Source organism: Corythoichthys intestinalis, chromosome 21 (genome assembly GCF_030265065.1).
Source record: "Corythoichthys intestinalis isolate RoL2023-P3 chromosome 21, ASM3026506v1, whole genome shotgun sequence".
Taxonomy (NCBI): Eukaryota; Metazoa; Chordata; class Actinopteri; order Syngnathiformes; family Syngnathidae; genus Corythoichthys; species Corythoichthys intestinalis.
In genome coordinates this window covers 28,009,413-28,023,090 of record NC_080415.1, presented here as the reverse complement: position 1 = coordinate 28,023,090, position 13,678 = coordinate 28,009,413, and the positions used below count along the sequence as shown (strand labels likewise).

At 39.1% G+C, this 13,678-nt stretch overlaps 1 protein-coding gene across 6 annotated transcripts in view; it reads right to left on the bottom strand.

Moving 5' to 3' along the window:
* Window positions 1–13,678, bottom strand: part of LOC130909201 (thyroid hormone receptor alpha-B) — a 277,864-nt gene that overhangs the window by 31,582 nt on the left and 232,604 nt on the right. For all 6 annotated transcript variants that reach the window (XM_057825377.1, XM_057825380.1, XM_057825382.1 and 3 more), the window contains one exon: window positions 1,729–1,829. In XM_057825377.1, the coding sequence (XP_057681360.1) occupies window positions 1,729–1,829 (101 nt within the window). The remainder of the gene's footprint in view (window positions 1–1,728; window positions 1,830–13,678) is intronic.

Here is a 13,678-nt window from a genome sequence, read left to right as displayed (position 1 = left end):
GGACATACTGAAGATGCCTTAAGACAATACTTAAATGTACTAATATCAACTAAGGGTGGTTTAAATATGCTACCTGACTATTGCGGTCAACAGATCAACAATCTGCTTTAAAGCTACCACAAGAAAACCCAATGCATAAAAGTATGAGAGGGAAACACATGCAAAAAGTATTTTGAGGCAATGAAAAGGTAAAAAAAGACTCAATAAAACTACAAATAATAAGTACTCGCCACTTTTAACCGATGTGCGCATGTGTAGTCTCGCCGTGTAGAAGGAATTGGAGTAACCCGGTAGTGTTTATCTAGTGACAGTGACAATCTACGTCACCACCCCGAACCTCCATTACGCTCATAAACATGGCGCCCTCCATAGGTCAAAACATGTACTAAATATTATAGATGTTTTTAATCAATGGCAATATTTTATGTGTTTCGAATAATATATTTTAGCAAACGAGAACAATTGAGGCTTTTTAGCTCCTATAAGTCTTTAAATCCGAGATTCCCTTAAAAAGGACTTACTCTTTAACAGTGTTGGGCACGTTACTTTGAAAAAGTAATTAGTTACATTACTCACTACTTCTTCCAAAAAGTAACTGAGTTAGTAACTGAATTACTCTATAGTAAAAGTAACTATTTCCGTTACTTTAAAAAGAACTTGTTGAATGTCAAAGAATTTGAAATTTTCTGAGCAGTATTCGAGTCAGTGGAATAGAGAAGAACAGACAGGTAGTTAACTTGTTAGGTGCTTCAGCAGATTTGAATTGCTTACCACAGATGTCGACAAAAGCTTTGCCCCGGGACATAAATTACACATTAAATGCAGGTTCTTTCCTTTAATTTCGACAAACTTGAAATAGTGTCTATCTATAGGATCTCCACCTCTTAAAGGACAATTTTTCTTCCGAATGCTCTGCCATCCTGACCCTGTGCATCTGTTTTGCGTGTGTGTGTTTGCCGCACGCGCTGTTCCGGTTTGCTTGTGAAATCACCGGCTCTGATTGGCTTACCACGACACATAAATCTAACCCTCAGCCAGTCACAATCACTTCCAGCGCATCTCTCGAGGGGGTGCATTCAGGTAGGCTCGTTTCCCGACAATTCACGTCACCTACAAAGCGTCTGCCATCCTCAAGATGGAAGCAGAATTATTGCTGGCTGAAAGTGGGAGATGGGAGCGAGGCTAGCATCAGGTGTAGCAAACACAGAAACGTTACCAAACCTTGGAAAGCATTGTCTCATTGAATGAGCAGGGACAAACAGCTTGGAGTCAGAAGTACGTGCGCTATTCTCGAACCTGAACGCACCCCAAGTCTTGGATGACAAATCAACAGAGCAGAGAGTCAACTCGACACGGCTGGTAGTTACTTCAATTTATTCAGAGTAAGTAACGCACCGCTTTTGACCGTCAGTAACGGTAACAGCGTTGTAACGGTGGAAAAAGTAATTAGTTAGATTACCCCGTTACTGAAAAAATAACGCCGTTACGTAACGGCGTTATTAATAACAGCATTACTCCCAACACTGCTCTTTAATCAACTAAAATATGGACCCCCAACCCCCCCCCCCCCCAAAAAAATATCCATCTATATATCAAAACCGCCTATATGTACTGAAAAACGTCCTAAAAGTGACCTAAACACTCTTAGAGCTATTGAAATACTTTACAATTTAAGCCCTCTAGCATGTTGAGGTAGAGTAAATGTTGTGGTTAGTGTATGTTGCTTACCTTGCAGCCCTCACATGTAATGCAGCGGTAGTGGTAGCCTGTGGCCTTGTCACCACACACCACACACGGCTCATCCTTCTCCAGGTAGCTGGGGATGTACCCTGGCACACAAATGTGAAAATGCTCAAACTGCGTCAAAACATCAGTAAACTCAAATAATCCATAGCTGCAACCTTAGTTAAGTAATCGATTCATCTATAAATTAGTTAGAATAACCGAGTACCGTAATTTTCGGACTATAAGCCTCTACTTTTTTCCCCTCGTTTTGAATCCTGCGGCTTATAGTCCAGTGCTGTTTATTTGTTGATTTATTTGGGTTAGTAGATAACACTTTCTTTGACAGTGGTGTCATAAGCCATAAGACCGTCATAATTATGACATGACATTATCATTGGCATTAACGACATTATGAATTATGTGACTCGGCTCAGATCTTCCATTCAAAAGTGAGATAATTTACCAGACGATACAAAATGACATCGGTCATGAGCATTCATTAATACTCATGGCAGTGTAATGTCATAATTATAATGGTCTTATGACAGTCTTATGGCGCTACTGTCGAATAAAGTGTTACCAAATACCATAACTAGCAATTAATGAAACAACTGGAACAGTAACCGAAGAAATAATTAGCACAGAACATGAATTTTAATTGTAATTTACACCTGTAACGCTGCAATGCATGTTAGGAGGCATGTTGGACGACAACAGTGTTGACAGCAGGTGGCAGCAGAGGTTGACTGTCTCTCCCCCAAGGGAGCAGCGATGGCCAAATTAAGCTTCTTGAAGCTTTGCAACCAATTGGTTCAAAGCTTCATGCTGGTTCATTTGATCTTATGACAGTCTTATGATGCCGCTGTCAAATATAGTGTTACCGGTTTTCTTTGGTGTAAATATCACGTAATACAGTGAGGACAGCTGCGTTTTATCCTCCAGTGCCGCTTATCTATGAACAAATGCCGTTTTCGTGTCACATTTGGTGGGTGGCGAATTATAGTCAGGTGCGCCTTATAGTCAGAAAGTTACAGTAATCGTATTAGGACCTCCATGTAGGAAATTTAATCCAATGCAGAATACAGTTTAGGAGATGTAAAACAAAAGCTTGCAAAGATTGCACTTTCAAAAGAGCACTAAATGCGAATACAAAATAATAATGTTACTGAGTGTTTTCACAAACTATACTGTCATTTCACAGGAGCAACGACTTCGTTTAAAAATAAATTAGGCTAGGCCCCAAATGGTAAAATAAATAAATAAATAAATTAGGGCTGTCAAAATTATCGCGTTAACGGGCGGTAATTAATTTTTTAAATTAATCAAGTTAAAATATTTAACGCATTTAACGCATGCGCGGAACGGCCCACTCACGCATTGCTGCGAACAGACTACAATGGCACCGTTTTATGTATATTGAGAGCTACGAGGCAGAGTCAAGCGAGTGGAGTGGCCACAGGCATTCATTGGAGCTGCGCTATTTATTGGTATGAGCTTTGAATCTCTTCCACATCAACAACTATTATATATATAACTATTGTGGCATGCGATGTGGGGAAGAATGACAGGAGATTATCTTTTTCTTAACACCCTGTATTGTACACAACGCAGAAAAGATATACCATTTGCAGCCACCACTGACAGTCATGGTTGCCCAACTTCCCATCATGCATTTGGGCAGTTAAGAACAGTTAAGTCATTTCAGTATCATTAAGTGAAAGCACAACAAAAATAATCCTATCCTTAAAAAAAAATTAATGTTCACAAAATGAAAAGCGCTCAATGCAAAGAGAACTGGCATTCCCAATCTAAATAGCTATGCAAAATAATACTCAGACTTTGGTCAAACTCTATTCAAATATTTTGTTTAGCTCAACAAATACACTAGATGGCAATATTTAGTCACAATATGCGAACTATCAAAATGACCATAACTTCACATTTATCTTTTAAGAATTAAGAAGTCTTTCTATCCGTGGATCTCTTTCACAGAAAGAATGTTTATAAAGTTAATGCCATCTTGTGGATTTATTGTTATAATAAACAAATACAGTACTTATGTACAGTATCTTGAATGTATACATCTGTCTTATCTATCCATTCCAACAATAATTTACATATAAATATGGCATATTTTAGAAATGGTTTGAATTGCGATTAATTACGATTATTTTTAAGCTGTGATTAACTCGATGAAAATTTTTAATCGTTTGACAGCCCTAAAATAAATAAATAAATGAGGATCGAAGTACTACAAAAGAACAATTCGCTAACTTACATTGAAAAAGTCCGTTAGCTTAAATGCTATGAAAGGCTAACTTTTTTTTTACATGCTCTTAACAAATCCTTCAAACACATATTCCCACAAAAACTGCTACATATCCCCCTAAACCAGACATGTCCAAAGTGCGGCCCGGGGGCCAAATGCGGCCCGTGGTCAAATTTCATCCGGCCCCCAGCCTCTGTCATAAGATCAATATTGTCTGGCCCGCACACAGACCTAATAAATTGGTCAGCAGTACTGCTACCAGCATATGAAGTAGCCTACACACTAAATGCTGCTCCTCATTTACCCACTAAAAGGCAGCAGCACTCGAAGCAACATTACCCCGTGTGATCCTTGACTTCCAATTTTCTAAAATGGCGACAATCAACAAAAGAAAAGTTGACTGCGACGGCTGACGCGTCAATGATAGGTGGAAATTGGACTATTTCTTCAATAAAATATGCAACAACTGTGTCTGCCTCATTTGCAAAGACACAGTCGCTGTTTTTAAAGAATTCAATGTGAGGCGATATTACCAAACAAGACACGCTAATATGTATGACAAGATTACAGGGAAGATATGGAGCAAGAAATTGAAGCAACTTTTGAAGCTAGTTCAATTTCACAGCAGCAGTATTTCGCAAGAGCCCGAGAGTCGGAAGAGAACGCTAGTTACGAGATTGTTGAAATTATTGATTTAAAAAATATAATTAAACAAATGTGACAAACAGAATGACTTGCTAAAATTTGCTTAAATATATTGTTCTGCGTAAAGGACGTCAGCCAAGGTTGGCCCCCCCACACATTTTTACCACACCAAATCTGGCCCCCTTGGCAAAAAGTTTGGACACCCCTGCTCTAAACTAAACTACGAATAAAAAATGATATTAGCTCAAACAAAAATTTACAACCTTATCTTGGTCTTAACAGGGAGCAGCTGGATCCAGCCATGTTACACGAGTTATGTCGTATTCACTGTTGCCACCCAAAATTGATAAAACTAAATGCAAACACTTTCATAACAAACCATTACAACGCCACTCTACTTAACGAATCCTCGAAGCGGCAAAATTTGATTCTGACCTTTTTTCTAATGGAATTACTCGAGTTAATCTATTAATCGTTGCTGGACTAAACTCAACTGAATTCACTCCATCCGAGTTCAATAAATATATAAATAGTCACTTGCTCTATAAAGGGTTAATACAGAACGTGGGAAAAGTGAGCATACAAGTACAATGAAATCTAACAGGAAGAAACCATTAAGAGTCACAAGAAAGGGATTGAAGCTGCACAAAACACAAACAAATGAACGCGAACATGATATGACGGATATGGAAATTGCTGATACAACACAGAGAAAGAAAATTGCGCTGCAAGCCCTCAGGGAGGGAGAGAAAAGACAACAGCCGAGTAAAAATAATCACAAATAAAGCCGTGGAGAAGAGGACGAGAAAGAACAGCCAGTTAAGACAACAAAGATTTGAGATAATCATCGGAACGTCAGAAAAAAACAAAACGAAAACGTCCAGCTAAGGCGGCAGTGTATGCTTTTGGAAAACTGAAATACTCGCATGAAGCTTAACAGACTTCCAGCAACTACATCTGTGACAGAGAAAAGCTGCCTATATCAGGGGTGAATCAAGGTTAGAAACTTTCCCAGCATGCCTTGAGGCACCTTTATTGTGATCTCCAAGACTACGGATGAGGTTTTAACAGGACAAAAGACTTTTTTCTATTCCAAAAAGGTCATTCCGAAGGCTCTTTGCCAGGTAGGATTAAATGAGGCTTGATACTCAGGGAAAGTATGGCTGCACTGTATATAATTGTGTGGATGGGTTATACAAGACGTCTTAAGTTCGCGTAGGAAAACTCCGTCATCGTTATGTTATTTCAGATGACAAACATGATCAAGGTTGCTCCACTCAAGGACTGTGGAAGTTCTCGGTCCAATAAGGTTAAACACACGTCAGTGCTTATTCTTCACTCAAGGTTCCAGAAAACACGTAAAATCAAAAATTGGATTAATGCGAGTTAGTAAGTGTATGTACCCAAGTAACAGATGGAGCAATAAACAATAAGCATAAGTAGTAATGAGGTCATTCGAGAAGATTTTAAGCCTGAGGAATTTCTGGGAAAGAAAGAATCCCAAGGAGAAAGGAAATGGCCACAAGTGATCCTCAAATGGGACTTTTTTTGTGGGTCTACCTATAAAAGAGATCCCTGTTGAAGGTCATGTGACCAAGTAAATCTGGCTTTGGGGAGTGAATTCCTTCAAATATTCAAAACCCTCAGAAATGACTTTCGCCCGAATTGTTCGCTTTTGCCCGAAACAGTAGACTTTCTTTCTTCTTGTCTTTTTTTTTTGTCATGGGTTTTTGAGACCTGTGTGGAATTACTCATAAAAGACAGTCCTTCCAAGTTTTATGATAAGTGCAGCCTGGTTTTACGGGCTCAATTTTCCCGCAAAATGGAAACACCTGCAGAAATGATCAAAATGGAAAGGAGACTTTCTGTGTCTTGCTCATCATGGCTTCCTGTGAGTTTTTTTATGGGTCTAATCATGATAGACATTCCTGCCAAATTTCATGTTGAACTGGTCTTAGGGGCTGAATTTTCAGAAGAGTCAAATGACAACTGGAAATTACCGTGAATTTTTAATATGTTGCTAAGCAACGTGGCCGATTTCCTGTTTGTTTTAGTACCTAGTTTCTTGAGACTCCGTCTACCCATCATAGACACGTTCACCAAATTTCACGTAGCTATGATGAAATGACTTTGGGAACTGAACAGTGTTGTTTTCCTCAATGATGACGATAAAGAAAATTTTTCGTCCAAGAATTTTTTTTTTCCATGACGATGATGAGATGATAACGAGCTAAAACGAGACGAATGCCAGTTTTCGGGACAAAAATGTGCAATATTTCCTGTCACATGTTTACAATGTGTGACATTTTATGTGTAGTTAGCCTGCATTGTAGTAGCAGTGTTTCCCACTAATGGACGAGACTGTGGCGGCCCGCCACAGTCTCGTTTGGGCCCGCTACAGTCTCGTTTGCGCCCCCCCCCCCCCCCCGAAAAAAAAAAAAAGATACTAATCAGATGCGTCAGTCAGCCGATTACACAGCTGTAGCCCACTCCACTCTACTACCCGCGCGAGCGAGAGCAGCATTTTAGAGTAGTATTTTATTTATTTATTTATTTATTTAAGAGACGCAAGGGGAACGAGTAGGAAGAATGGGAGAACGAGCGAGATAGCGAGAGATAGCGGTCGCATGTCGTAGCAGCCCGCTGTTATTTTGTTATTGTTTCTCTTTATTATTGTTACCACAATCGAGTGGTTAAGCAAATACAGACTTCTCTCCTTCTTCCCCATATCCGGGGCATTACAATAGTTTCGATCGGACTTTTCGGCGAAAGTGAGCGGTGGACGGAAAGAAAACTTTGATTGAACTTGCGCGGAGAGGCGGGGCCCAAAATAAAGCCTTGCTCTATTTTCAGAGCGTTGGTCACAGTAAAGTATTTATTAGTTCAAGCAGAGTAAAATGATACATATTCACGGTACAAGAACGTCGTTTCAGTGTCCATCGATTGGTAAGAAAAGGCTGTTTGTACGAGTGACGTGTGGGCGCTCCCGTCGGGGGGACATTTCGCGTGGAGTGGCTATTTTTCGGCACAACACCGACGCGCCAACTTCAGACAATTATGGCTGACGAAAGTTGGATAAATGCCCCCCCCCCCCCCCCACACACAATTTCGCGAGCTCTGGGACACTCGAAAAATGACTCTCTTACCTCTCCTTGCTAAGTTAATGGTACCTCGATGTTCGTTTGTGTGGAAATTTAGTTCACGAACAACGGGGAAAAAACTATTCACCTTCTCACCGAATCAAGAAAAACTCTTTACACGGCCATTAGAATTCCCCCTGTCCTGTAAATGGGTCAGTTGACAGAAGGACTGTTATTGTTGTGGTAATGTAGTACTTATGAGGGTCAAATAAAAAGAAAAAAGGAGGGCTACGACGGCGGTCTGAAACCCGCGGCTCTTGGGCCGCATGCGGCTCTTTAGTGCTGCTTCGGAGCTTCTTTTTTTTTTTTTTTAAATGGAAAAAGATGGGGGAGGGAAATATATTTTTTGTTTTAATAGGATTTCTAGGAGGACAAACATGATACAAACATTCTTTCAATTCATTAATATTGTAATGAAGTTAAACTTGTGGTGTCATCGTACAACAGAGTAGTCACGTGGTGCGCTATAGGATCCACTGCAGGGAAAATAAACATTTAATCATGAAGGCTAATTATGTATTTCTAGCCAACTTAGTCATTTTTATAGTAGGCTAATATAGCTAGTATTGATAATTATAAGGCTTGTACAAGGCTTTTAATTTTTTGCTGCTCCAGACATACTGTATCAGTTTTTTTTTTTTTGGGGGGGGGGGGGCAAATATGGCTCTTTTCAACAGTTTGCCAACCCTGAGTCACTACGAGATGTAAGTCGTACTATTGCTACGAGAAAAAAAGTCGCATTATTACATAGGGTAACGTAGCTGTACTCAGCAACGCATTTTACATACATGTACCGTAGCTGAGAGCTATAACATTAGCCTAGCTAATGAAATATTTCAAATATATCGTTGTTATGGTTCTTCTTGGGGGGAAAAAATAATGAAAAAAAAAAAAAATTCGCCGTGGCATGACATGGTGTGGCTGTCCGACTCCGATGCAGCCCACCACCACAGTTTCAAAAAATCCTATGGTCAGAGACCCTCCCACCACAGTCTCCTAAAATCCTGTGGGAAACACTGAGTAGTGTCTGGTTGTGTCACTCGTGACATGCTGTGCCCCGTTCTTGACTCACCAGTGTTGTTTCCAGTCAGTCCAGCTTTCACAAACGGTAAGATTGGTTTTCTTATCTTGGCCAGAGAGAATATGCTAAATGTCTGTACTAAGTGATCATCATACACTATATGTAACTCGTAGCTAGTGCTGCAATGATTAATCGATTAACTCGAGTAATTCGATGAAGAAAAAAACTTCGAATCAAATTTTGCTGTTTCGAGTATTTAATTAACTCATTTGCCCCCAAAAACGTAGAAATGTGTTCTATTTTTAATAGTTTCAGTGTCCCCCAAAAATATTTATACGTCTTTTACGTTTTTTTTTTTCAAAAGAGACATCTCTGGGTTGTGATTCAATTTAGCGCCAAAGCACAAAGCTGAAAATTCATTTTAAAGCAATAAAACTGGCCACTGGAGGGCAGTAGCGAATTTGGTAAGACCCGCAACCCTATTCAACGGCAATGAACGGCCAATCCGCAAAGCCGGTGCGCCGGCGGAAGGCGCCGGGGATGCCAGGCGCTGGACGACCGAGCAGAACGACCGAGACCACTAGATGCCGTTCAGTCCGTGCTGCTCGCGAGCAGAGGCCGCAGAGACTAAAAAAAAAATCATCTTTTTGAAACAGGCGGCGATGAGGGAAAAGTTTAACCGGCTGTCGCGGCCACAATAGCGTCATCTTTCAGTTAGTTATGTGTAAAAAATTGTTACTTTGCTATCGAAAGCTCTATTCGTCTGTTTGTTTCTGTTATTTTGTAAAAGGAAAACATAATTCAGATGTTTGGGATGTAACTAAAGCAAAAATAGCTGCGTTAAAGTCAAAGTTATGTTTGAAATGTATGCTTTCACAAAAAGCTCAATTTCTCCGTTTTTTCATCAGAAATTGGAAAATTGCTCAAACTAAGCTATTTTCTAATGCCGATTTCTAAAGAATGGAAAAAGATATGAACTTTTTTTTTCCTGCTGAAAGAAGAGCGTAATCTTTCTTTTGGTGGGTTCCATGTTTATATAGCAATAGAACAGAATTTTCTGTGGGCCTTGCAAAATTAGTCAAAATCCAGTAAAACGGCTGGGAGCGAAGGGCCTTGCTCCGGTGAAAATGGGTGGGAGTGAATGAGTTAACAGTGACGTTGTAATGGTTTGGCTTGAAGGTGTTTGCATTCAATTATACTGATTTGAGTGGATACATGACCTCTAGTGGCAACAGTGAATATGACATTATTTAACATGGCTGAATCCAGCTGCTCCCTGTTAAGACCAACCTAAGGTAAGTTGTTTGAGCTAATGTTTTTATGCATTTGTAATTTAGTTTATAGGTACATTTAGCCGTTTTTTTGTTGTTGTTGAAGTATTTGTTTAGAGCATTGTAAAAAAAAAAAAAAAAAAGTTAGCAATTTATAGCATTTAAGCTAACGGGCTTTTGCTATGCAAGTTAGCCAATTGTTCATTCGTGGCACTCCGATCAGGTACTTTAATTATTGCTCTTGTGAAATGAAAGTTCAATTCTGCAGTTTGACGAAACACTCGGCAATTTTATTTTGTATTCACATTTATTGCTCTTTTGAAATTGGAACCTCAGCGAGCCTTTGTTTTACATCTCCTAAAATTGCAACGCATTAAATGTTCCTAATCCGATTACTTGATTATTCGAACTGACTAGTTGATAGATTAATCAACTACTACAATAATCGATAGCTGCGGCCCTACTCGTAGCATTAGCATAGCATTCGCGTTAACATTAGGCTAATGCTAATGGCGAGCGTCCTCTTAAACTCTCAGACAACTTTTTTCTTTTACATACGGTTCGTGGAATCCAGGTGGGTATAATTCATTGAAATTAATGTACTGTTTTCCTGCTGAGTGTGTATTACGCCAAGTTGCCGTTGTCCTTGTAGACGCGACAATATGTGCTTGTCTGTCAATGTTCATTCGAAAAAGTTGGAAACCTTTATTTTCGGAGTATTTTTCAAAAATTTTATAGATGAAAACATTTTTACACTAAAGTTACACGAAATTAGGAGTTTTCATCAACAAAAACAAGATGAAGACAAACACATTTTAAGATGACTAAAATATGACTAAGACTAAAAAGTATTATTATTATTCGTTATTATTATTGTCAAAACAAAAACAACACTGGAGCTCAATTTTCAAACCACCTATGACCCCTGTAAACGACCAACGCTATTTGAAAATGACTGTTTCAAGGTTAGGTGGCTGACTGCCTGTCTCTTTTGGGGCATAGATTCTTGAAACATTTTTGTGGGTCTACTCAGGATCGACGTAACCACCAAATTTCATAGTTACGTAAAACTGGCTTTAGGGGCTAAATTCTCAAAACAGTCAAACATCCCCTGTAGACGACCAACGTGATTTGAAAATTACTGCTTCTAATTACCGTATTGGCCCGAATATAAGACAGCCCTGATTATAATACAACCCCCTCTTTTTCAAGACTCAAGTTTGAAAAAAAGACTTTGAACACCAAATAAATTTTTACACAGAAAATAATTACAGTACATCCGAAACAAATGATTATAACAATATATTTGAGCGAAAAATCATGTTATTTTGCCTCATTCAAATCTTGATATCTGAACATTTAAATATGTAAACTAAAGTGCAATCACATTTGCAAATGAATGGCTTCTGGTTCTTGAAATGTAAATAAACCAATCTATTGTGATAAAACAACAAAATTGCAATAACTGCATTAATCATCAACGCGAAGTCTAAATGTAACTGTAGTCTTGAAACAAATCTGAATAAGGAAAAACATTGCAATAAAATAATGCAAACTGGTTAAACTTGAGAGTAGCTGAGATCTCGCATGACAGAACATCGCTTCAATGATATCTAGCGCCATCTAGCGTCGTAAATGGGTATAATGTCTAGACCGCGAATATAAGACGACCCCCACTTTTTCAGTGTTATCTCAAGGCAAAAAAACGCTGTCTTATATTCGGGCCAATACGGTAATGTGGCTCACTGCCTATCTCTTTATGGGCATCGATTCTTGACAGTTTTTTGTGCGTCAACTAATGATTGTAAGCACCAAATTTCAGCTAGCTAGGCCAAACTAGTTTTGGGGGCTGAATTTTCAAACATTTAAACAACCCAGAGAAATAACCTACGCAACTTGATAATTCTCGCTTTAAAGCAACGTGACCGACTTTGTTTCACTTTTTGGGCGTAGTTGCTTGAGACTTATGGTAGACATATCTACCAAATTTCATGGAGCTATGTCGAACTGGCTTACGAAGCTGAATTTTCAAACCATTAAAACGATGACTGGAAATGACCAATGTAATTTTGCAATGCCTGCTTCGAAGCAAAATGGCTGTCTTGCTGTTTCTTGAAGAACGTGGTTTCTTAAGACTTTTTTGCAGGTCTACTTATGATTGAGGTATCCACCATTTTTCACATATCTATGTCAAATTGGAATTTGAATTTCCAAAGAACTGCAATGACCGCTAGAAAAGACCAAACTAGCAGACTCGCCAATATTTGGTAATAACACCTTGAATTAGGAGTGGGAACCTCTTGGTACCTCACGATATGATACGATTTGCGATACAAAGCTCACGATAACAATGATCTGACGATATGGCGATACAACGATTATCGATATATTGGTCAGGAAATCATTCTAAGTTATTCTAAAAACAACTAATAAACAGAAAAACAAGCTTCTGCTGTGAATTACAATGAGTTGATCACTAGTTAGACGTCCAATCCATTTGAACTGGGAGGGTGGCAGCGAATGAACGAATGCCATCCCTCCCACTTCAAATGGATTGGATGTCTATGGCCGTCAATGGCAGCCAGTGCTAAGCAATGAGGTAATTTTGGGCCATTTAAGGTCATTTACTTGTTGATTTTCAGTTACTTCCTGTTGATTTGGGGGTATTTTATGGGTCACTTCCTGTTTATTTTGAGTTACAGAACAGGAAGTGACCTGGGAATCACCCAAATGAATAGGCAATGACTCAAAATCAACAGGAAATGACCTGTAAATACCCTAAAATGAACAGCAAGTGACCTGTAAATGCACTGAAAATCTGACAGAATGACTGAATGCTCTGGTTTTGGATGAACTAATGTTCCCAGTCTAAATCAATTGGGCGTCGAGCATCATCAGTGCAGCCTTAGAGTTAACTGAGACACTATTATGGTGGAAGATTTTGTTAGCAACTTGTAGGTTCCTTTTTATTTTATTTTTTTAGACATTGACAACTTTTTAAAACAATATCTCGATTCTTGGCAGGAGCATATCGATAACTTTTGGGAGACGAAGTATCACGATATATCACCATTTCGATATTGTGTCACACCACTACCTTGAATACAGTGGGGCAAATAAGTATTTAGTCAACTACTAATTGTGCAAGTTCTCTCCCACTTGAAAATATTAGAGAGACCTGTAATTGCCAACATGGGTAAATCTCAACCATGAGAGACAGAATGTGGAAAAAAAACCCAGAAAATCACATTGTTTGATTTTTAAAGAATTTATTTGCGAATCATGGTGGAAAATAAGTATTTGGTCAATACAAAAAGTTCATCTTAATACTTTGTTATGTCCCTTTGCAGAAAAACAGCCCCAAAGCATGATGTTTACACCCCCATGCTTCACAGTGGGTATGGTGTTCTTCGGATGCAATTCAGTATTCTTTCTCCTCCAAACACGAGAACCTGTGTTTCTACCAAAAAGTTCTATTTTGGTTTCATCTGACCATAACACATTCTCCCAGTCCTCTTCTGGATCATCCAAACACTCTCTAGCGAACCGCAGACGGGCCTGGACATGTACTGGCTACAGCAGGGGGACACATCTGGGAGTGCAGGAT